At 47.7% G+C, this 25,297-nt stretch overlaps 1 protein-coding gene across 2 annotated transcripts; it reads left to right on the plus strand.

Annotated features, from left to right (window-relative positions):
• Positions 1–1,292: 1,292 nt before the first annotated feature.
• On the plus strand, positions 1,293–19,892 carry SGK2 (serum/glucocorticoid regulated kinase 2). 2 transcript variants are annotated; one of them, XM_058287123.2, is made up of 13 exons: positions 1,293–1,485; positions 2,697–2,756; positions 3,372–3,421; positions 3,842–3,899; positions 4,089–4,172; positions 5,141–5,272; positions 6,415–6,527; positions 6,826–6,862; positions 7,888–7,974; positions 10,168–10,263; positions 11,204–11,359; positions 12,326–12,415; positions 14,714–19,892. In XM_058287123.2, exons 2-13 carry the CDS (start codon positions 2,721–2,723, stop codon positions 14,876–14,878), a joined length of 1,104 nt encoding a protein of 367 aa, XP_058143106.1. In that variant the 5' UTR covers positions 1,293–1,485; positions 2,697–2,720; the 3' UTR covers positions 14,879–19,892. The 2 variants fall into 2 exon arrangements, with proteins under 2 accessions (XP_058143106.1, XP_004474687.1); XM_004474630.4 differs by lacking the exon at positions 11,204–11,359 and having other exon boundaries at positions 1,355–1,485.
• Positions 19,893–25,297: the final 5,405 nt, after the last annotated feature.

Here is a 25,297-nt window from a genome sequence, read left to right on the forward strand (position 1 = left end):
CAGATATTGTTCACTGGGGTTTTCTTTGGCCAGCAGTCCCAGGTCCTCCACATTACAGGACCCCTCTCTACCTCCCTGCAGAACCCCGGAGGCTGCTGGCCTCAGTTTCCTCCCCCGACCAACACCCTCTGCCCCAGCCTCTTGGGTGATTTGCTCTGCGGTGATTTGCTGGGGTCTGGAGGTGATGGTATGGTAGCCACACAGAAAGCTTCAGGAAGGTGGAGCTGGGCCTGGCTCCTTCACCCACTTCATTCCCCAGAATACCTGCCCAGTCCTCACAAACTCTGGGGCACAGGAAGGGACCTTGCAAGTACTTAATTAGTGCCCTGGGCAGCAAGGCCTTCATGAGTTGGGGTGCAGGCCAGGGACCCTATTTCCTGTTCCTTGTGCAGCAGGAGTGTAGTTGGCCAACCAGGCCTGCCCTGGGGACATTGAGAAAGGCTGGAGAGGCCAAGTGCTCAGCAGTCAGAGGTTGGGGCCAGCTGGCCTGAGCCAGGTACCTGGGCTCCAGGTTCTTCTGAAAGCAACTGCAGGTTCTTGGAAGGGGGAGATGGCTGCCATAGCCAAGGTCTCTGGGATCCCATCGTCAGCCCCCAGATAGTTCACATGGGGCCTAGATAGGCTTGGGGTATCATACTTGTTATAGGCGACCCCCTACACACACACACATGAAATATACCATATACACACACATAAGCACTACGACCTATCTGTGCACCTGTGCTTACACACTCACACACATATACTGACACCCACACTCTCATGCAGACACACATACCAACACCCATATGCACTCACGCACAAGCACATTGAGACAAGCACATTAATATACATAAAGTTACACACTGACACACTGAAACATACTACACCAAGAGACACATTCACGCACATCCCTATCCACACTTCATGCCCACACACTGAGAATGCACCAATGCACAGTCACAGGTGCACACACACCCACTGCCTTGGTCACACGGACACACAAACACATGCCTTGATAGACCCCCCCCATGCAGTCATCTACACACAGACTCACACACACTAACTCACACATGTGGACACGGATTGTTCAACACACAGAGCCACAAAGACACTCACATCACACAGACATTGAAGCGCATCTATGCACAAGCCACAGGCACACACACCGCTCGCCCCCCCACAGTCACACACATTCTAGCAAACCCCAAGGGTGGTCTCCAGGGCTCTGCTGGGGCTGATGTCCACCGCCCTCACCTCCCGGGGGCAGGTGATGTCCCCGAGGGAACAGAGGTCTCCGGTCCCATCTTCAGCTCTGCCAGATCCCGCGTGACATCGACCAGCCAGTCCCGTTGCTGCTGCCGGGAGTTCTGAGCTCTGCGCTGGGGCCGGGCCAGCACCAGGCACGGACACTTCAGCCCTTGTTGGGAGAACAGAGAGAGGCTCTCTTGTCTGCTGCCTGTCCTCCGGCTCCGCCTGCTGCTTCTCTCAGCTGCCTCTCCTCAGGTATGCAGGGCTGGGACAGCTGGGGCCTGGCAGGGGGTCAGCCCAGGAGAGGGTGTGGCAGTGCTGCGGGCAGACCTCAGGCTGCATAGATCAACGGGCACTGGCTGGAGCCAGGAGGAAGCCCCTGTTCTGGCAGTTCTGCTGCTCACTCCCTAAAGGCTTCGCAGGGCTGGGCCTCAGAACAGCCTGGACTGGGGGCTCCTTCCCTTCCCCTGTGATCACTTTCTCAGCTTCCAGGCAGGTCATGGGGTAGTGCCACCAGGGCCCCCCTTGAAGACTCGCATGGTCCCTGCCCAGAGAGGCCTGGTCACAGTCCAGTCCCCAGAGGGCCGAGGCTGTGGCCCTGGGATATACAGTGCCCAGCAGCCCCAGGAGCATCTAGTCTCCTGGTGAGATCCCCATTCTTGGCCTTGACCTTCCAAGCAGGGGTGGGGCCGTGGGGCCCTGAGCACCCTGTATCAGGGCCTAGACACCCAGGCCTCCTCCCCACTGCAGAGCAGGGGCAGGGGCAGGGGCAGGGAAGAGACTGTACTCCTGGCTGCATAGATCAGCTGGTCACACCCTCCAACGTTTGCCCTCAGATACCAACCTGCCGTGGTCTCTCAATAGTGCTGGCCCGAGACAGTCCAGGGCACTGGGCAGAGGTCCTTGTGGCAGGGAAATGAGATGATAGTTTGCACAGAGCCAGTCCAGGAGGAATTCGGTGGTGCCAGCATGCCTGAATGGAGGTCTGGGGCGCCCAGCCTGCCACTCACAAACTGTGACCCTCGGCATCTCCCTCTCCTTCCTAGCCTTCAAGCTCCCCACCCATGACATAGGGGGAGGCGGTGGGTGTTCAGACTTTATGTTCTGCAAGCGTCCTTCCAGCCCTGGCCTTCCTGGCCTTCTGGAGCTGTGCTGGGGTCTCCTGCTGGGGAAGGTCTGAAACGACTTCAGGGCGGCGGTGACCTGACCATCCTCTCTCCATTCCTCCCGAGATGTTTGGTTTAAAAGCCTGGGTTCAGGAGCCATAATTTCTTGCCCTATGCAGGGGTTGCTGGCCTCTGGGGTAGGAGATGCTCAGGTTGTGGCAGGTACATGCTTTAGCGAGGAGTGGGAGAAGCCCCAGCTGACACAGAGGGGAGAGTGGCAGTGCCTGAAGCCCTAGATGGATGAAGCTCATAGCCTCCCGACACCAACCCTCTCATGTCTGCTCTTCCCTGTGCCCACAGAGCCCACCTGATCACTCTTACAAGATGGACGCTGGCCCCGCTGAGAGCCCCAGTCCACAGGTGGGTGGTTCTTGGTGCCCCATCTACCCCCATGGGTGCTCACTTCCTCCCAAGGCTGAAAGAATCTGTGGAAGCCCTGGCCAGCCCCATGGGCCACCTCAAGCCAGGGCCAGAGGCCGATATGGGTGGTCACTGTGAGCTCACAGAAATGAGCCTTTTGTAGGGTAAAGACAGACAAGATTTGGGCAAGGGCTCCAAGCACTAGATGGGCTAGAAAATTGTGGGGTTGGTTGTTAAGACACTTAGCTTCTAATCTCAGCCAGCTGCCAAGTCTCTCAGGGCCTCAGTTTCCCCATCCTTAGAGTTGGCACAACAGCCAGCAGCCTCCTGAGGCTGTTGTGAGAAACAGATGAGATGGTAAATGGGTAAATGGATGGGTGAATGGATGCGTAGACAGGTGGGTGGATGAGTAGATGGGTGGAAAGAAGTAAGGAAGGCCCAGCAAGGAAGGAAGGGAAGGAAGGAGGGAGGGAGGGAAGAAATCTAGTGGAGATGTTGGACAAGGGATCAGGGCCTGGGAAGAGGGAGGGGGCAAGAAGTTGGGGCCTGCTGATCTTAATCACCTGTTTCTTTAAACGTCTGATCTTAATCACCTTTTTCTTTAAATGCCTTTAGCCCTCAAGGGCCAATGGAAACATCAATCTGGGGCCTTCAGTCAACCCAAAGTGAGTTCTGGTCTCTACAGCAGCTCTCTTACCTGGCTCCCCTTGTACCTGACTTCCCTTTCCTTGGGAATAAAATCCAGGTTCTCTAGTCCAGCGTATAGAGTTCAGCCTGGAATATTCCCCAAACATCTGCATTGTTAGCAACTCCCTACCCTACCCTTCTCAGGGATTTGGAACCAGATCCTCACCTTCTCTGCAGTTCACCTAGTCTGTCAACTTGATTGTGAGCTCCCCGGGGGCAGGGATGAGCCTTCTCTTAGCTATGAGAGCTTGGCCTCCTTCGGCCGTGAGGAGGCTCTGGCTCCTGGAAAGCTCCCCATATCTTCCACCTTTAAAGTTAAAAAGAATCCAGGGTTTGGTCTCAAACACCGGGTTTCCCAAGTTGCAAATGCTGACCTGTGTTCTTTCCTCTTCTTCCAGTGCCCGGCCCACTGACTTCGACTTTCTCAAAATCATCGGCAAAGGGACCTATGGGAAGGTGAGTGACATGGTGAGGATGGGAGGCCGGGGTCTCCCCTTCTCCAGCCTGTCCACCCCTTGCAGAGAGGGAGCCCACATACTGGCAGAATTCTGGAACCAGGACCAGGCTAGAGGAATTGGGGAATCTGAAGATTGGCAGGTAATTGGCCCAGTGACCACAAGGCCCTACAACTGTGCTTCTACTCAGGTCTTGCTGGCCAAGCGCAAGTCAGATGGGGCATTCTATGCAGTGAAGGTGCTGCAGAAAAAGTCGATCTTAAAGAAGAAAGAGGTACCAGAGCTTGGGCACAGGCATTTCCTCTCCTGTCCCTCCATCTAGGGTGGCCTCTAAAGATAGGCGCCAACTCTAAGGGGTCCATGGAGCTGGGTACAGAAATTTCAGAGGTGGTCACAGTCGGCGGCTAGGTGGTGCCAGGATGCTGACCTTTCTCAAGGTAGACAGGCCACGTTGCCTCACCCAGAGGGCCTCCAGGAGGACCCAGTCCTGCGATTCTCCCGTTTCCTGGGAAACAAAGGACTCCTGGCTGGGCAGGTCTTCTGTCCTTTCAAGGTGCCAGTCACCCCATCCATGAAATGCAGGGTTCACACTTCCCAAGCCTTCAAGCCACAGTCATCCAGGACTTCTAGATGCTTCAGCTCTCTTGAGTTCTTGTAACAAGAACTCCTAACTCCCGTTAGAAGGGCAGAGTAACCCGGGAGAGAGAACTGAAAATCCAGTTGGGAGACTCAGCTGAGGGAGTGATTAGTATTGATAGGGACACCACAGGGATGGGGGTGGGTGGGGTAGGGTGGGGGTTCTTCCCAAGGTGGGCAGCCTTGCAGCTGGCCTTGAAGGTGGGATCCTCTGGTCTGGAAAGAGGGCTAGAAAACCCAGGCAGGGGCAATAGCAGGAGTAAGGCACGACTGTGGGTAGTGCATGGCTTCTTTTCTCTTAGAGATTTTCCCTGGGACTCATTATGGGAATTAATTATTATATATGCTTTGCTTAGCACTCTGGGGCAGTGGGTGTCTGATCCAGGGGCTGGAGCTGTGCTCACATGGAATAGCTGGGGATGAGGCAGGCCATGCTGAGTCCTAAAAACCAGGCAAGGAGCAATAGGGAGGCATAATGGGTGTTTGAGCAGGGGTGTGAGGAGGTCCTGGGTGGGGCAGTCCTACCCCAGCAAGGCCACATGGACTGTGCCAGGGTGAAAGGGGCTGCAGCAGGCTGTGACTTGGACCCTCTCTGTGACCCCACAGCAGAGCCACATCATGGTGGAGCGCAATGTGCTTTTGAAGAATGTGCAGCACCCCTTCCTCGTGGGCCTGCACTACTCCTTCCAGACACCCGAGAAGCTCTACTTTGTGCTGGACTATGTCAACGGGGGAGAGGTGGGTGGGCCCACAGGGAAGCCCCCCTGGGCCGGCTCTTGGCTGGGAGCTATCCATCCCGCGTGCCCACTGTGTACTAGGTTCTGGATTGATCTCACCTGACCCTTATAGCAGACTCATTTTGTAGCTGATGAAAGGGAGAATCAGGGAGGCAATTCACTTGTTCAAGGCCACCCATTCTGTACCTGGCAGAGCTAGGGTTTGAATGCAGTTCTGTCTGACTCCCAGTCATAATCTGTTCCTGCCTTCCCCATGCACAGCTGGCCACGGGCTCACTTTGATGGACCTGGAAAGGTCAATGCTAAGAGGATCACCATGGCTGAACCTTCCAATGCCCCCATTTAACACCTTAGGGTACAAGGCTGGGGTGATCGCGTCACTGTTGTAAACAGTGACTTAAAGCTGACCCAGAAGCACAGCCAGTCTGAGCTGGGCTCCCTCATGAATTTCACTTTGTCTCTCTGGGTAAAATGGCAAAATTGAGGAGACCGCCCATCCCGATTGACCCCAGATTTAACTTGGGTGACCTTATGCTTGATGCCTAATACCTTGACCTGATGCCAAAAGGGGAGTTTTTATCCTCTTATACCCCTAAGATTCCTTATGGGGGTGTAAGCCCTTCCATGCCAGAAAAGTAGATCAAAGTGATTGACCCCTGAGTAGATCTAACCTGGACTCAGTTTGATAGCCATAATCCTTTTATTGCCTGGGTGGGAGGAAGAGCATCCAGGTTCAAATCCCAGCTCTGACAAGTACATGCTATGTGACCTTGGGCAAGTCACGTAACTGCTCTAACCCCTCCCAGTTTCCTCTTACATTAAACTGGCATAATATTTGCTACCTGGAAGGCTGTCATGAGGAAAATGAGATAAGAGATCTGAAAGGGCCTGGCTTGGAGCCTGGGTCACAGTAACTGCTGAATAAATGCTAATTAATCTCGCCTGCTGACACACTGGACAGCTGCGGCTGCTCTCTGGGCAGGGGCTGGCATATACTTTTTCCATATGAGTACACTGCAGCTCAGAGAGGAGGCGCCTCGACTAGCTGCACAGGGTGAAGGTCATGTGGGACCCCCACACTGCACTCTAGAAGCTTGGAGCACCCCAGGAAAGCCTCTCACACTTCCGCCCCCTTCCCCCCAGCTCTTCTTCCACTTGCAGCGGGAGCGCCGCTTCCTGGAGCCACGGGCCCGGTTCTACGCCGCCGAGGTGGCCAGTGCCATTGGCTACCTGCACTCCCTCAACATCATTTACAGGTGAGGCCTGCATGTGGTCAGAGCCAGGCCCAGACCCTTTCTGCTCCAACAGCCAGGGGGATGCAGACCCCTAAATCCTGACGTGATCCCAGTGAACTTGGTGCTTTGAGGAGGAAGAGAGCCCACCAGCTGGGGTAAGGCTGGAGCCTCCTCTTCCCTAGACCCAAGTACCTGTCCTCCTTGGGTCTTCCCTTCCATCTCCATGGGCTCCATGAATGGTCCTCCAGCCTGGGCCCTATGTCCCCCCCTGTCTTCACAGCATGGCTGAGACACCACAGGGCTCTTTTATTTTCTGCAGGGACCTGAAACCAGAGAACATTCTCTTGGACTGCCAGGTTGGTGTGTCTCTGTGTGTGCGTGGGAATGGCTGAATGTGTGTACTATGTGCCCACAAGTGTGGTGCAAGCACTGTACATGTGTGCATATGGTTGGAGGATGCGTTCAAATATGTGTATGCATGTATATGTATGCCTGTGTACCCACATGCACACTGTACCATGTGCATGAGACTATGTGTGCACATGTAGTATATGTGGGGCAGGGGTGGAGCCACGTGGAGGCCAGTGGATTTTTAAGTCCTTCCATGTCTTAGCTTGGGTTCCTGGAAACAGACTCTGAGATGCAGAGTTGGGCACAGAAGGTCTGCTGGGGAACACTAAAGCAATACACCTCACCTGTAGGGGGCTAAGGAAGGCAGGATTGGGCAGAGGGAGAAATTTACCTGCATTGTGTTGCAAGGGAGGCCTCAGCTGATCTTATAGGGGTGGGAGGGCCTGGGGCTGGGGTGGCTTTTCAGTACTGTCCCAAATTGAGGCAAGAAGGCTGGGCCTCTGCGCCCCTGAATCTACCAGTCACTGGATATGGACTTCCCCAAGGGAGGGACGTGGCTTTGGGTGAGGCAATGCCTTGGTAGCAGGAGGGTGGGTACATCAGCCCCTGAAGGAGGACTCTGCGCCGAGCCCTGCAGCATCCACTAACCCCACCGCCTCCACCAGCCTCCCTCCTGCCAGGCTGCCCCAAGGTGTGGTTGCTTTCCAAGTCCCCTGCCCTTTGCCCAGTGGGTTATTGCCACCAGGCCCTTCAGCAAGGGTATTCTGAAGCTGCCACTGTCATAGGGGTTGGGTCTGTGTCTGTGATGAGCTGGGGCAGACAGTGGGATGCTATCTCTCGCCCTTGCCCCTGTGGTATTCTTGGCAACCAGACCCAGGAGCCCTGGGTCTCTGAGTGGACCCTCCAGCCTGTGCCTGGGGCATCAGGCCCTGTGCTCCTGCCCTGGGGTGTGGCACGTAGGGTTTGGGGTTAGGCCTGGCCATACCCTTGACTTAGCCTTACTTCTGCCCCTGCCTTCCCCCATCCTCAGGGTCATGTGGTGCTGACGGATTTCGGCCTCTGCAAGGAAGGCGTGGAGCCCGAGGAGACCACGTCCACGTTCTGTGGCACCCCCGAGGTAAGTGTATGGCTCTTGGGAGGTCAGGCTGTGATGGTTGAGGCCACTGCTCCTGACAGAACCAGCAGATCACAGCTGAGGGGCTCATGCCTTCCACCCATGCCCTCCCCTTGCTGGCTGTGCCCAGGGCCTTTGTTTCTTTGTCTTTATAAGGGGGCACCTGCTCTTGGGGATCCTGGGATGCAGGTCAGCTGCTGGAGGTGCTCTGCAGCAGTGCTGACAGAAACAGAGATGCAGACCATGTTCACAATTTGCAGTGTTCTAAAAACTACTCCAAAAAGTGTAAAGAGGGAATAGGTGGGTGATAGCTAAAGGGTACAGAGTTTCTTTTTGAGATGATGAAATATTTTAAAATTAACTGGGATAATGTTTGCACACATCTATGAATATACTAAAAACATGGAATTGTAGTCTTTAAAATTGTATGGTATGTGAATTATCTCTCAAAACTTTTGAAAGGTAAAAAGAAACAGATGAAAATAATTTCAATAATGTATTTTCATTAACCCGCTAAATCCAAAATATTCTTTCAAACTATAATCAATATAAAATAATTTTGCATTCTTTTTTTTAACTAAGTCTTCAAAATCTTGTGTGTCTTTTATACTTAGAGCCCATTTCAGCTCAGACTGGCCACATTTCAAGTGTTCAAAGTCGCATGTGGCTAGGGGCTGCACATTGGGCAGCACTGCTCTACAGACTGAAGTCCGTGGGCAGCATGAGGGCCTGGCCTGAGAATTAAGATCAGCTCCACCTCCCTCTCCCAGCCATCAAGAGCCTGGAGGGTTAATATTTGTGGGTCTCAGCAGTAAGGTACACATCTGTCTGTCCTCCTAGGGCCTCCCTGCAGCCTTGGGGTTAAAACCCTTCCTTGAGCTCCTACCAGTGTTGGAACTGGGCCCCGAAGTGGTTCTGTGTGGCTTGGACAGATATTAGAGCTGGGGTCAGGGAATGAGGGTGCAGAACTGGGAAGTTCTCTCAACCTGATGTGGGGCAGGCCATTAGGTGGCCTGCTTTTCCCTGTACGCTTGAAAAACTGGGTCTTGGATCTCAGCCTCCTCAGTTTGGTTGTAGGGGAGCTGACAGATGACCTCTCTGAGCAGGAGTCAGATGCTGTTTATGCCTGGGCCCCCCCCCCCCCCCCCCCGCCAAGCCTGAGAGCTCAGCCATCTCTTTCTTGGACACTGCCAGGATGGGGAGCAGGGGATGTGGAACCTCAGCTGGTGCAGGATACGTGGCCTTGACACGTCACCTCCTCCATGTCTCGGCCACTCCAGTGGTGCTGGGGTGCGCAGGCCAGAGTAATGGCAGTTCCTCCTTGTTGGACGGATTGCACATGTACTAGCATATAGCCCTGAAGGAGCTCCAATTTTAGGGATGAGGAAACCATGGCTCTGGGAGATTAAATGACTTGCCCAGGACCCTGAGTAGGGCTTGATGCTGTGGGACGCTGCCTTCTCCCAGACCCACACAGTTCCTCAGGGTGGCTTGCCCGTTGTCAAGCCTCCACTCTTCAGTGCAGGGAGAGCAAGCTAAGAGATCACCAAGCCCTTGGCTTCAACAGAAAGCACAGGCTCTACCTCAGTTTCTCTCCTCTTGTGAGGCATAGATGCACGGTACCACTCAGGGGTAAAAATGACTCATACCTCCTCTCATCTGACCCTTCTATCCTTCTATCACTAAGTTTTCCCAGACAAGTAGGTGCCACATTTACTTATACTTGACCTATTACTATCCCCCACTAGAACTCCCTGGGTTGACACTGATGGACCATTGGATGCCTCTGTACAAATTAGGAAAAGGCAACCCCTCAGGGCAGACTAATTAGAAAAAATACACTTTAAACAAAAATAAAGTCAACTGATATAACTCTATGCAAGGGTTGTGGCTTCGAGAATAGACCACAGCTAGGATTTCAGCCTCTTTTGCCCCTATGGTTGGTACTTCTGTGCAGTGCACAGCATTGTTCAACTGCACAGGGCAGTGCTGCCCCATCTCTTCTTTGGCCCAGGCCCATGGCAAAGGGCCCTGCACAAAGCAGGCCTTGGCTGAGTGAATGCTGAATGAACACATGCACAACCAAGTGAATATCACAGCAGGACCAATCCCTGGTGACCTCTTCTAGGTACGTTTTTTTACAGATGGGGAATCTGAGGCTGGAGGTCTTTCAGATAAATTGTTTTCTCTCAACAGTACTTGGCTCCTGAAGTGCTTCGGAATGAGCCTTATGATCGGGCAGTGGACTGGTGGTGCTTGGGAGCAGTCCTCTACGAGATGCTGCATGGCCTGGTGAGTGGGGCTATAGCCATCTGCCAGGGACAACTGGCTCTGGGAGAGCTGGGGGTGGGTCTTTGCCTTGTACAGCATGCAGAGGTTCTTCTCAGGGAGCTGAACCAGCTATCTTGTCACTCCAGGCAACAAAAGATGGTGCCCAAGTAAATATGAGTATTATACATATTTTTTTCAATAATGTTATTTCAGCACTGTATAATTTACAACATGTTATCTTGTATGTTACTCCTTTGAGGTCTCAAAACTGCCTTGCAGGAAATGGAAATTATCTTATTTTACTGAGAAGGAAACTGAGTCCCAGAGAGGAGAGGTCACAGCACTGGTAGAGTATGGCATCAGCCCCTGAACCCAATCCTAGGCTGCTTGCTTAGATGGAGGCTTGTGTTTTGGCCCAGGCCATGCTTTACTTGGGTGTTTTCACCAACACAGCTTGGTGGATATGAAGAAACAGGCTCTATAGAGTCAGCAGAAGGACTACCTGGCAGAGGAGGAGGGAGAAGAGCATCAGGAAAGAGAACTGGGCCCTGGATGCAGTTTGGGGTCTGGCTCTCAACTTAGCATGTGACTTAGCCTCTCTGAGCCTCAGTCTTTTCATATGAAAATTACAACCTGTGTTAGAGAGAGTGTGAGGCTGGATGGAATGATGAAGCTGAAAGTGTACATTTTGCAAAGTGCGAAGTGCTGTACCTAAGCTGGCTCTGTGTTAAGGAAGGTGGGCCAGCAGATGCTTCTTGGGGCTAATTCTAAGGCTGTCAGGGGAGAGACTTCCTGGCCTTCCCAGCAGCCATCTCTGCTGTGCTGGAAGCCCGAGGTCTCCATCTCCAGTCTGCTATGAGCCAGTGCACAGGACACAGGCTCAATTTTGCTCCAAGACTCCCTGAGACCTGTACCTACATCAACATGGATGGTTCTCCAGCTTTTCTCCCTCTCTCATCAGCCACCCTTCTATAGCCAAGATGTGTCCCAGATGTATGAGAACATTCTGGTCCAGCCACTAAAGATCCCAGGGGGCCGGACGGTGGCTGCCTGCGACCTCCTGCATGGCCTTCTTCACAAGGACCAGAGGCAGCGACTGGGCTCCAAATCAGACTTTGTAGGTGAACGGCCAGCTGAACACTGGCCCCACGTGAGGCTCTGGCTTCCCACAGAGGCTGCCCAGAAGCACATTAACACACCTCCAGCTGCCCTCTAAAACCAGGCACTGCTACCACACTCATTGGGAAATTCATTGCTGCTGCTATTTTCTTCAGTCCAGTTCTTTCACTCAGCCACTACTTACTGAGCCCCTGCTATGTGCCAGGCATTGAGCTAGGTGCTAGAGTTCCAATAGACTGGGTCTCAGCCTTCATTAAGCTTATGGGGTGGGGGGCAGACAACAAACAAACATTATATACAATTATTACGAAGTATGACATGCGTCAGGAAGGAGGCAGGCAATAAAGGGAGGGGGCTAATTCACACTGCCATGGGCAGGGAGGTCCTTTTCAGGGAAGTGACAATTAAACTGAGACTTGAAGGACCAGAAGGTGCTGCTCACACCGCAGCAGCCGGGAGGGCACATTCCAGACACAGGGCTACGCATGTTCAAGGTCCTGCAGTAGGAAAGGGGAAGAGAGTGGGAAGTTTGAGGGTGTTTTGTGCAAGGGAGTGGCATGACTGATTTAAATTTTAAGATGATTCTTCTGGCTTCTGTGCAGAGTGGACTGGACTTGTTTTCACAAATATCTGAGCTCTCATTCCTTGCCAGACCCCAGGCCGGGCACTTGGTTAGGGATGAATATTCAGTCTGTTCCCTTAACACGTTTGTGATATTTAAGTAGAACTTAAAAAAAAAAGAGAGAATTTATATTTATAAATACTATGGGGTGGGGGTGGGGGGGAGGGAAGAGGTGTGGTTACAGAATGCCCCTGCCCACCTTGTCCCAGGAAAGCAGCCAGAACTGCAAGTTACTTTCCCAATCAAGATTTTGGGGCTGGACAAGGCAGCTGTGGAGGGAGATGGAGTTAGTGGGGGCACTTATGGGAAAGGCTGCTTCTGATCAGAACCTTCTTCCTGCAGCTTGAGATAAAGAACCATGTATTCTTCAGCCCTATAAACTGGGATGACTTGTACCACAAGAGGCTGACTCCACCTTTCAACCCAAATGTGGTAAGAGGTCATGGCATTTATTAAAATGAGGCTGTTTAATCTTGTATCATGAGTCATTACATATAATTGAAGCAGACTCGTCTTTTGTTTGACATAGAATATACTATGCTAAAAACGATACTATTTCCCCCATGTCATATAGAACTTTATATTATTTGTAGTGGCTGCCCACAATTCTAATTTTATGTTGGTAACATAATTTACTCAACCATGATCTAAAGATGGGCTTTAGGTTACCTTTTTTTTTTTTGTTTTTTTTTAAAGTATACATTTTTAAGTGTATATCTTTACCCAGAGTTCTATTTCCTTAAGGTGGATTCTAGATGAAGAATTACTAGGTCAAAGAATGTGAACATTTTTAGGTCCTTGATTCATTCTGCCTGTCCACTATGTGAAAGGGAGGACAATCTACTTCCTACCAGCAAGGTCTGCTGGAGAGTTTTTACTCCATCCTCTGCAGCATGTCCCATCATGTTGTTTACTTCTCAAAGAAGTAAAATATGGCATAGCTTATATTTTAATTTATATTCTTTTGCTTTAAGTTTAAAGGTAGATTATTTTTAAATGTTAATTAGCAGAGTGGCACAAATGAAAGGAGCCCACTTGAGATATTTGAGGTTCTTTCAGCCACCTGTATAAGCCCTCTCAACCCAAGCAGTGTGCACACCTAAGAACTGCTAGTGTTAATTAGCTATTTACATTTTTTTCTTTGATGAATTACTTCTTTATGAACATATCTTTGAGCACCAGATTCTTGACTACCGTTGTTAGATAGGATGCACTCCATCCAGGTATCTCAAAAGTAGCTTTATTGGGATTTTAAATATAGGGTAAACTTGAATACACATTCCGGAAAGAGAACCAAACTCAAAACACTAGACAGGGGGAGCAGATGTAGCTCAGTGGAGAGCCTGTTTCATATGTATGGGGCCCTGGGTTCAATCCCTAGTACCTCCAAAGAAAAAAAAATTAATAAAAATTTAAAATTAAAGTGCCAAAGTTAAAAACAAACACACACACACAAAACACTAGACAGGGAGGCAATATAATGTAATGCATGGACTTTAGAATGAGATACTGGAGTGAATACTTGGTTCTGCCACCTACCACTTGTGTGACCTTGAGTAAGTTTTTTAAGCATCCATTTTATTTTGTCTAGGGCCACACAGCTAACAAGGGCCAGGACCAGGATTTACATTCTGGTCTTGGAATTCTGAACCCTGGGTTTGGACCACTTCACCTCATGGCCTTTTTGAAAAGCTGGACATCATGAACTGTTTGGTGCCATAGCCTAAGGTTTCCACTTGCTCACCTGTTTCTTCATAAAAACCCAGGTGGCACAATCTCCTTCACAAAGAGGGTGTATCAGTTAACTCTTGCTGCATAACAAATCACCCCAAATCAACAGTTGCTTAAAACAACAATCTTTTATTTCGTCCACTTTTTACAGGTCAGAAGGCTGGTTTTCTGGTCTGGGCCAGGCCAGTTGGTCTCCTCTGGTCTTCCTCACATCTCTGTTCAGCTAGCTCATCAGCTGGCAGGTGATGATCTAGAATTGCCTCACTCACATGTCTAGCAGTTAGCAGGCAGCTGGCATAACTGGGTTCTCTTCTATGAGGTCTCTCCTATCCCAGCAGGCTAGCCTGGGCTTGTTCACATGGTGGCTTCAGTGTTCCAAGTACAGCGAGAACAAGTTCCAGTGTGCATTTCTCAAGCCTCAGTATGGGTCACATTTGGAATGTCCCATTGGCTTAAGCAAGTCATATGATTAACCCCTATTAAAGGAATGGGAGACAGAATTTGTGGTCATTTTTGCAATCTCCCACACAGGTCTGCCCCTCACATGACAATTTGGTCCCATTCATTTTATATTACCCTATTTTATCTTCTTCATATCACCCATTGATACCCTAAATTATCCATTTATCTATTTGTACACATACTTATTATAAACTCTCCTGTCCCCTGCATAGTATGAGCTCCCTGAAAGCAGGGGTCACTCTATCTTGTTCATCTGTATTCTCAGGACCTTGAACAATGCTTGATAAGTTCAGTAAAGGCATGTTGACTGACTGACTTGCCTGAGGGTTGGTGTGAAGCAGGCAGAGTAGCAGGGGGTTAGAGGACTGGGTATATCGTTAGTGGAGCATGTGTAATAAAATGACTAATTTAAATGCATGGGTGAATGATGGTTAGTAAGGGTGTCCATGAGGCACTCAGAGGGGAGGCTGCTCCAAGGCTTATGGGCTTGGACAGCTGTGATAGTGTTCCTTTCTCACTGTTGGTATATATTCCCAGGCAGGACCTGCTGACTTGAAACACTTTGACCCAGAGTTCACCCAGGAAGCTGTGTCCAAGTCTATTGGCTGCACTCCAGACACTGTGGCCAGCAGCTCTGGGGCCTCAAGTGCATTCCTGGGATTTTCCTATGGTCCAGAGGATGATGATGTCTTGGATTGCTAGAGAGAAAACGCCTATGAAACCACTGGAGTGAGCTGGTATCAGTTAGGAATTATCTTCAGCTGCTAGTAACAGAAACTCAAAATAACAATGGCTTAGACAAGAAACAGGTTTATTTTTTCCCATCATATAAAAGAAGTATGGTGTTAGGTGGTCCAGGGCTGGTGTGACAGCTCCATGGTATTATTTCTGCTCTGCCACCCTTGGCAAACGGCTTCTGAAATTAGGGTTACCTCATTGTGGGACAACTGCTGGCACTTTAGCTATCACATTTGTGTTCTGGGCAGGGAAAAAGAAGAGGGGGAAGAGCAAAAGCGGACCTTTAAAGAAAGTTCCTGGAAGCTCCACCCAATACTTTGCTTACATCTCATTGGCCATTCAACCTTATCTGTAATAAGTTTAGGATATGAGGTTTATTAGCTGGGAACATTGCAACCCCTAATAAAATAGTGGTTCTGACACTAAGGGAGAAGGGGAGAATTTGGGGTAGGCAACCAGCAATCTTTGCCAGAGGGTCTTTTGGTATTTGGATTTTGATCTCTATGCGCAAAAAGAGAGAGGTAACAAGCCTGTAGGGTATTACCCAACATCCCTTATTATTCTGTTAATGGAGACTTGCTTTCTTATGGATAGTGTTGGACATTTGTTATTTGGTTTGGCTGCCCAGCATCAGAATGCCTTTATATATTCAGGGAATACCCTACTTTAAGAACCTTGATGAGGGGCAATAACTACCTCTACTTAGGAGCTGAAAATGCTAGATATGGACGTCCCTAGCCTCCCCTGTTTCTAGGGCCAGGCATGTGGCCCAGGGATGCTCCTGTGCCAGACTTTGGCTCAAGACCTAGTGACACAAGGAAGGGGCTGGGGAGCTCTTGTTTATGTGGTAGCAGTGGTAACTAAACCCACAGAACTGAGTTCCTGGTGCAGAAGTCACAACAGTGCAAATTGTAGCAAGTGATATTCAGCAGCAGCAACAGCTGCAGTTTCCTCATTAAACCAGCCTGGTGGTCATTCCTGGAAGTTTAGTCTTGAGCCGGATTCTCCAACTTTCACAATGATACTGAGAACTTCTGATCCTTTTAACACACTCCTTTTCTACTTAATTGGCTAAAGTTACCTTCTGTGGTCTGCCATTCAGAACACCTGCTTATGCCAAGTCAGTTGTTGGGCTTAACTCTTCCCTGTGCATTATCAATTTTCATTCCAACAACCCCAAATTAGGAACTATTACCAACCCCATTTTACTGATGAGGAAACAGATCAGAGAAGTTGTTCCTTGTTTGAAGGTGACATAGTTAATAAGGGCAGAGCTGGGACTTGGAGCCATCTAAGCTGGCCCCCATGCTCTCACATTTAACCCTTGGGCTGGTCTACCCCTCAAACTGGCTGGTAGGTCCAAGCAGAATGACTGTGAAAATCTCTAATATGAGCCAAGTCAAGAATTGTCTGAACAAATGAGGTACTGGGAAATGGGCTCTTGAAAAGGAGATATTAAAGCAGACACTTATGGTCTGAGCTTGGCTGCCAAATTCATGCTATGCTCCACCTCACATTGTCCCCATATGCTTGGCAGATCTAAGGTCCTGGGGGAGCTTGGGCCTGACACAGCTGGAGTCTGGGGCAGGCATGGTGACCAGAGCTTCCAAGCTACCTAAAGAGCTCCATCTGTTGAAGATTAGTCATTTCTAAAGGTAATTCAGACTGGATGGAATATAAACACATAAGACCACATGAACTTGGGGCACTCTGCACTTGTGGGATGATCACAAACATCACCCAAGACTTAGGAGGCTTGGGTGCTTCAGTTTGGAGGCTACAAGTTTAATCAGACTCATAGTCTGGGATGCTAAGTCAGCTGACTAACTCTTCCCTATTTTTCCTAGAACAATGGGTAGAGCTTCTCTAACATTTCAGCAGACTCCCCATTTGGGTGTCTTCTCAGGAATCAGGACAACCTGCCTATTGATGATCTTAAAAGGAAGAGGCTAATCTTTTCTTGCCACACCATGTGGCCACAGTACCACCAAGCACGGCCTCTGTGTGGGATCCTGAATTCCAGTAAACCTGTGTAAGAAGGAAGGACAAGACAGATCTGAGGGTCAGAGACCATGTGGTCATGTCTCCTTAAAGGGATGAGGAACTGCACTACCAAACCCGTCAATTTTAAATAAACTCAGGGAAATTACTCAGAGGCAGAACCTAGAAACCCAGCCTTATTTCAAAGGAAGCTGGTAGAGGCAATAAAAATACCCTCTTGTAGATCTTAAATCTAGAGAAGGACAGATCCTCCTAGGAACTCCAGTCTGCCTTGGATATCCATAGAAATGTTCCCTGGGCCCCAAACTTTCATTAACTCCCTTTTAGAAACAGCCTTCGCAGTTTTCATCAAGACCAAGTTGTCAAGGAGAAGCAGGTGAGGGGGGCAGGCATAGGGCCCAGAAGCAGGCTCACCTTTTGGCTGTAGCTGTTAAAGCCACCATCACCTCAGGGTTACCTGAATCCAGGCTCCACATCAGCAGGAACCTGGTCCCAAGTTGCCTCACCACCCCATCAAAAGGACCTTGCCCTAGGGAAGGATGGAAGGGACCTGAAGCCATGCATGAACCATCAACCAGAAGAACCTCAAGTGACCCTTGACGTAGCAGGTTGAAGCAGGCTAGTAAGACAGGGAATCAAGAGATGTATTTGGAACCTGGCAAGAAGTCCACGTGGACATCAATAACCCCAAGATGGCCGCTGGAAGACCCTCCCCAGGATTCTGCCACTCATAAGAGGACTTCCTCTGGAAGCCAGAAGAAACCCCAGCTATTCCTCAAGGACTTTATCATTGGGCCCTCACAGGAGATTGATGGGAGAGATAATCAATCACAATGGTAAAGAGCTGGAACTCCTCCCCTGCCTTTAGCAAAGGGGTGGGATAATTAGCAGTTCAAAAAGGCAGGCACCAGGCCTGAGCACTCTCTCTCATGTGCTCTCTAGTTTGTGGACCCATTCCTGCCCTCTGCATACCAGTCTGGCCACATGTGGCCATGCAAGGAAACCTGAGGATTTATAATCTACAATGGGAAATTGCAGCCTGTAAATCAGCCCATTTGACCACTTTCTAACCCCTTCCTCTCTACCTGGGACTTCTATTTTCTCCCATTTCTCAGCCCTACCTGAATAAATTTCTGTGCTAACACACCTGATGTGCTCTTGAAATTCATTTCTGCAGCATAGTCAAGAACCTAGACAAAATCCAGTAACAGGTGAGATTGTTAGTTTCTTATAATTAACATAGGAACCACTTACTTGGTCCTTGTCTACACTCCAGACCTAACTTTGGTTGTGCCTAATGAAAGGTGTGAATGGGGACTTAAAATCTAGGCTGTTCACTAAACATCTCCCCTGCCTCTGGCCCATGATTTAAAAGATTCCTGGCTATTCCTAGCTCCCTGCCTATTCCCTTGTAACACTTCAGTCCTTCCAGTGAAAATACCTCACAGGGCTTTACCCCTTGCAGGAGGTAATTAATGGGACACAGCCCCAATTTGTGTCTCATTGGGGCAGGGCTTCTCTGGACACCTTAGTTCTGTACCTAGCAACTGCCCAGGGATTTTCCTGGAGGAATGAAGCTGGAGGGTCCTGCATAAAGTTGCTGCCATGGGCAGATACTGGGAGCTTTGTGTTAAGGTGATTATAAAGTCAGGTCTTTCCCTAAGCTAAGTAAGTGTAAAATTCTCTCTTCTGTTTTAATCTGTGCTTGCTTTAACTTTGTCAGTCAGCTCGTTGCCTAGGAACTCGTAAATCAGATTTGAGGTTCACCTGTTACAAAATAATGGTGAAAGGTAACCTAAAAATGTGTCTTTAAATGTCAATACTATCTTGCAATTGGATTTGATGTATAAAAGAAATCACGTGGAATTAGTCCAACTGCTGGAAAAGAGGGAAAACTTAGCAATGTTGTTACTAATAAAATTGTTTTAGTTGCTTAGTTAATAAATCAAAGTGCCCAAATTGTTTTTAAGTGGAAACTTATTTGAAACTGTAACTATGAGTTAAGGTTATTATATATATGCCTTTATTATAAAACAGCAGGACAATATCTGAAATTGCTATAACTGGGTGGATTTAGCCTAGACCTACTATTGTGGTGTTAATATTAGGTTATTTACCTTTGTTTATGGTTACTTAAGGTCTAGCCACACCTTGTTTATGCTTGCTATAGTAATGGTAATTATAAACTGAGTTTGCCTTTGTTTATGGTTACTTCAGATCTAACCGCACCCTTGGATATGCTTCCTATTGTGATGATAATCCTAAACTGAGTTTGCCTTTGTTTATGGTTATTTCAGGGATGGCCTCACCTCTGTGATAACTACTCTATTCTCCCATTTGTAACATGACAACTTCTATCCCCCCATTCCCCCAATGGCTCAGGGGAAGGCAAATTTGAGATAACCCTATCTCCTGTCCTTTCACTGATGAGAGTAATCCTGCTTTCTCTCATGACTCCAGGTGTAGACTCTGATTTACCTACTCTGGGCAAGGGCCCAGAGGGATCCCATGACCATTGAGGTTTGTGTGATGGGAATCTTTGGCCCTCCGGGTTGGACGGCCACTCTTCCAATCCAGCAGCTGCCGAAGTCCTATTATCTCCAAGGACTGGGTAGTGGGAGGATCTACCACCTTGAGTGTCAAGAATTCTGAAAGCAGCAGGTCATGAGAAGAAACCAGTTCTCCTTGAGACCTCAGTGAAGTCAGTGAGTATATACTGGAATTAATGTTGCTCATCCAAGGTCTGCCAAAGCCAAAATGGGAAATAAGCAAAGTTCTGAAGTAAAGGAAAATGTAAATTGTATTTCAAAGCACGGGGAACAATTTGTTATACACCAGTAATTAAAAGGAACTAAATTCTTGTGCAAAACTACACGGTCACAGTGCATATTAATTAGATATAGTCTTCAAGGAGATCTTTTAAACGTTATTTTATAGTTAAACTTATTTTGTAAGAGAATAAAAATTCTAAGTAACATCAGTGAGTTGTGTGTTTGTCTAAACTCAGTTTGTGTCTGCCTATTTACTCAGCATAATTTCACACATCAGGATGGTAATATCAAATTAATAAATGAAAATTCTTTTTTTTTTTTAAGATTTATTTATTTATTTAATTCCCCCCCACCCCCACCCCTAGTTGTCTGTTCTTGGTGTCTATTTGCTGCATCTTGTTTCTTTGTCCACTTCTGTTGTCGTCAGCGGCACGGGAAGTGTGGGCGGCGCCATTCCTGGGCAGGCTGCTCTTTTCACGCTGGGTGGCCTTCCTCACGGGCGCACTCCTTGCGCGTGGGGCTCCCCCACGCGGGGGACACCCTTGCGTGGCACGGCACTCCTTGCGCGCATCAGCGCTGCACATGGCCAGCTCCACATGGGTCAAGGAGGCCCGGGGTTTGAACGCGGACCTCCCATATGGTAGACGGATGCCCTAACCACTGGGCCAAAGTTCGTTTTCCAGTAATGAAAATTCTTAAGAGCTTTATTCCAGTTGTTAAAAATTAAATATGTGCTTATATATGTGAATGAATATTCTAGAAGCCCAAATTAAGCTAAGCAGGATGGAAAGGTCACATAGAAAACCAAATATAGAAACTATTGGGAAAGGGAAAAGGTTTTTCTTGAACTCTTTGACCTACCCAGCCCCCAGGCCCTTCTATTTGCAAGAGCTATGAGGGAAGGGCTAGGTATAGCATATTAAAACTCTATCATCTAGGCCGGGGAATTAAAAATCAGTTTGTCCTGTAATTCCCCAATTTATTTATGTATTTATTTATTTTTTAAAGATTTATTTATTCATTTAATTCCCACCCCCCACCCCCCCCCCGGTTGTCTGTTCTCTGTGTCTATTTGCTGTGTCTTGTTTCTTTGTCCGCGTCTTTTGTCGTCAGCGCCATTCCTGGGCAGGCTGAACTTCCTTTTGCGCTGGGCGGCTCTCCTTACACGGTGCACTCCTTGCGCGTGGGGCTCCCCTACGCAGGGACACCCCTGCGTGGCACAGTACTCCTTGCACGCATGAGCACTGCGCATGGGCCAGCTCCACACGGGTCAAGGAGGCCCGGGGTTTGAACCGCAGACCTCCCATGTGGTAGACGGATGCCCTAACCACTGGGCCAAGTCCGTTTCCCGTAATTCCCCAATTTAAACCTTTTGGCAGCCTTATAATATATTCTAGAACCTAGCAGTCAGCCTGCTTTTAAGATTATACATAGTTCTAAAATTTTATTAAAGAAGAGGTTTTAGCCTTCTGTGAAGGAAGGAAAAAAACATTTCCTGCATAGACTTATTTTATTTAGTTGGGATGTAATCTCCCTAGGTTTATAGGATATCAATTAAATAAATTAACATTATATATATTAGATCTTTAAGATGATGGAAGTTTTAAGTTCATGTCTAATGAAATAATGTTAATGAAGAAAATGTTTATCTGTCCTCTCTTAAATGGATAAAGTAAATTTCACTGGTTGCTAATTGTAATTTAACAAGCTTATTTAAAAGTAAAGTAACTAGTCTATGTGGTTATGGTTAATTATAAGGAGTTTGTAAAAGCATCTTCTAAACTGAAGCATTTAAAGGCTAATTCCAGGAAGGCATTATTAATTAGAAACCTAAATTAATGTTAATAATAAAAAGTAACTTCATAATAGGGAAACCTGTCAGATGCTACCTTAGTTTGCATATCTTGATTCCATTGGGAATCTCTGATTTTCAGAAAATAATGGAGAAAGTAGTTTCTCCTGTACTGCTAAAGTAAAATAGCTGTTAATGAACGTAATCATGGTAGAAGGGTAGAAGGAAAAAGTAAAATACTAAAATAGTTAAGTTCATTTGGTATGTTATACTTTGCATTAAAAGTATTTACAAAGTGTATAAAAAACAGGTAAGACTTCAGTACTGTCAAACTTTCTTGTGCATTCATACCAGGTCTCAATACCTTACAAGGTGCCTCTCCATTTGAGTTATCGGCTAGGTTGGTCACTGACCCCTAAAACAATAATGGTATCTACCACATCTCTGATTATGTTCATAAAGTAGATGGAAAAGTATGTTGCTGTTTTGGACTCCAGCAGTAGCTGGTAGTACTCGATATGGCCAAATTTACAATAGACATTGCCTCCAGACTGCCTTTGTTTCACAGTGCTGAAAGGGCACTATGTACCTGGTCGGTGAAATACTGGAGCCCACCTTCCTAGCTTCTCTCTAGGGCCAAAAATGCTGCAACATGCAGGCTATGTGAAGGATATACCAAGTGGAACAATGATTACCAGAGTGATGTGAGTAGAATTTAAACACAATTGGCATTATGGCCTACTACAATGGAGAATAACATGTATGGAATTGCAAACCTGGAGCTTATATCTATTAACTGCAACTCAGAGGAACTTGTGCATTGATTAGTATTAAGTACTGTTCCTATATACCTAATGAATATAATATCTCTTCTATTCTAGATCATGTGCAGAGGGATAGTGAAACTGTTAAAAGTCCTAGTATATTTAATTCATTTTCTAAGTAATTAATGAATGTGCCTATAAGATAAAGGAAAGACTCTCTTAAGTACTGTCTAATTTTTGCTTGCCATATGCTTGTCTTATTACCATACTGTCTTTGTGTGTTCATGTCTAGGGCAGTGCCTCTTTTTATACCTCTCCTAGCTGTTCTAAGCATAATCACGACAGTGGGAACTGTGGTTGGTAGTTTATACCAAACCCAGCAGGTCTACCACAATCTCTCCCTGGAGTTAACCAACAGCTAAAAGAACCCAAAGAAGAATGCTGTTTTCCATCAACTTTGGGAGGATGCAGGCTCTAAAGGCACTGGACTTTCTTACTCTTGTGTTCCAGTATGTCACTGCTGCTCCCATCCTTTTTGGGCCTGCTTACCACCATCTTCTTTATCGTTTTAGTGTGACCACGTATCTTCAAAATTCTAAGTTTATTTCTTCCAGAATCAACGCCTTATTAGTCATGTGGAGGTTTCATCCAGCTCCAATCACAGTGCCAGACTCAACCATGGTAGAATAGCCAAAGGGTTTTACACCTTGTCAGATAGGGCCTACTCTCCCTAACCAGCAGGAAGAAGCTATAGAAGAATGACCATCGCCCTTCAGCTTCCCCTTAAGATAAGGGTGTAAACTCTCTGAGGCAGGAGTTGAGGCATGTTAGTATAGAGAAAGGGAAGTCTTAGAGGTCACAGCTGAAGACCAGGCAGACCTAGCAAATCCTGCCTGGAAACCTCCTGAGGGGAAGGCTGCCAGAAAGACTCCATGAGATTCTGATCATGAGATCTCATTTGGAACTCTTTCCAGGGTAAAGGGGAAGCTCTGAATACCTTTAAACAAAAACATCACCATTGGCCTCCTGAAAATTAACAGGTGTGGCAACCAATCAGAACAGCAAACAGCTGGGGCCCCTCCCCAACATTATGAAAGGAGAGAAGGAAAGACTTTAAAAAGGCCTGACCTGGGGCCCCACACACATAACTCATTCTGTAGCATGCCTGAAGTCCATGTCTAGGACTGTGTAGTCTTTTCTTCTTTCTTAATAAAGTCTTAACTCCCTTGCCTACCCTATGGCATGTCTTAAATTCTTTTATGTGACGCAAGCCTAGAATCTCTAGAAGCACAGAACCCAGAGTCTTCTGCTAACAGTTTGTCACTTAATTCATGGTGGCCATATTTTTTGGTTTAGGAACAAAAGGAGACTTTCTGAGAGGATTAGTGTGTGCTAGTGACTTTACTGCCTTTTTTGCCTCACTTAGGCTCACTCTCTTTCCCTCTATTTTTGCCCACCAGCCCATGCCCCAGGAATTATGGGATGAGGCTGGGAGATCATGGGAAAAACGCCAATGACACAGACCTATCAGAGATTAAAGCTAGTTTAGGAAGTACTGATAACCTCCGATATGTGATGAAGAACTCTGAAAAAAACAACAACTCTGATTTCCACCTTCATAACATCGGTTAATTGACAAATGTGGAACATGACCAGGGAGAGGCCCAAGTTCCAAACCACCCCCTTCCAATAAAAGGGAAAAAAAAGTGGAATCATCAGGATGTCAAAAGTACACAATCAGATATGGGTTGTGAAACACATAATGAATATCTATTCTAAGACTGTAAAATCACTAAAGATTTAACCAGGATAGCAAATAAACATGAAAAAAAAACCCACTGCAGTTGAATTGATCATGCTACGCCTATATTTATCGAGTACTCTCTTTTATATGCATTATCTATAATCCTCACAATAACCCAGCATTTAAGAATTATTAACCTCACTTTATAGATAAGGAAACACTAGCTTAGAAAAATTAAGCAACTGTTTAAGGTCACGCAGCCGGTTGAGGCAGAACTGGAAACTGAACTTAGTGGCAGCTTTTTCTAAAGTCCTTTCCCTTTCTATGACCTCCAGCAGCAGAAGTGCTCAGGGCAGGAACTCTTTTGGTCTTCTAGTAAACACTGATGACTGCATTATCAGGCAGAAAAATCCCAGGCACTGACTGCACATGAGGCAGAAGGATCCCCAAGCCCTGTCCCAATCTTCAAGGGGCAGTGGGAATATAGTACTACTTCATTTGTATCCCTGCCTGCAAGTTATATTTATCCAAATGTGCACCAAAATACAGCATCTCCAGGAAGAGAACTCTATCACTCTGCTCTCCACTATCACTCTCCAGTGACAGTAGTTGTGAAAAGGCAACAAGAGTTGTATAATATCCTACAATTCTTTGTACATGTTGAAACTAACAAAGGTAAGTCAAAATCGTCAGACGTCCGCTTCATCGGTATGGGCTAGCTAGCGAGGCTGCAGGAGCATTGCACACAAGTCCACACCTCTCTAAAGGCTGGCACGGAGCACTTTACAAACAGTGGCTTGTTTGTGGTTACATGCGTCCAATGCCTTATTTTCATGGCGATGGCAAGGCAGTCTGTATGTGGCAAATGCCCTTCCTCAAGCCTTGCCTAATGAATACCGCTCTTCCTTCAGATTCCTACCCAATAAAAGCGCTTCCTTTCAGATTTTCTGCCCAATAAGGGTGACTTTCCTTCCCAGCTCCGGGGCCTGACAGCTCCCTTAACAGAGTTTATATTTTTACATTTCTGTAGGCTCTGGCCAAGGTCTAACTTCCCGCCCGTGGACGCCCAGGGGGCAGGTTCACCGCTTATCCCTGGTACTCCACAAGGGCCTGGAACTGTGGGCGCTCAATGATGCGGAACTAATAAAAGAAAAAGAACTATATCGTATTACCATTTAACCTGTCCATCCTTTTCCTCGTCAGCCTCCTCAGGAAGCCTTTCTGGCTTCGCAGAGCGCCGAACTCCTCACTACGCGACTCACGTCACCCACAGCGGGTCCTCTTCCCAAGCCTGCAGCTCTACGCCTACGT

This window comes from Dasypus novemcinctus, chromosome 24 (genome assembly GCF_030445035.2).
Source record: "Dasypus novemcinctus isolate mDasNov1 chromosome 24, mDasNov1.1.hap2, whole genome shotgun sequence".
In the NCBI taxonomy this organism is placed as follows: Eukaryota; Metazoa; Chordata; class Mammalia; order Cingulata; family Dasypodidae; genus Dasypus; species Dasypus novemcinctus.

Bases quoted from the DNA above. Each gene is read 5' to 3' on its own strand.
- SGK2 (XM_058287123.2), top strand. From the start codon at position 2,721: ATGGACGCTGGCCCCGCTGAGAGCCCCAGTCCACAG. The intron at 5,273-6,414 runs GTGGGTGGGCCC...CCTTCCCCCCAG, and splicing joins ACTATGTCAACGGGGGAGAG to CTCTTCTTCCACTTGCAGCG. The intron at 6,863-7,887 runs GTTGGTGTGTCT...CCCCATCCTCAG, and splicing joins ACATTCTCTTGGACTGCCAG to GGTCATGTGGTGCTGACGGA.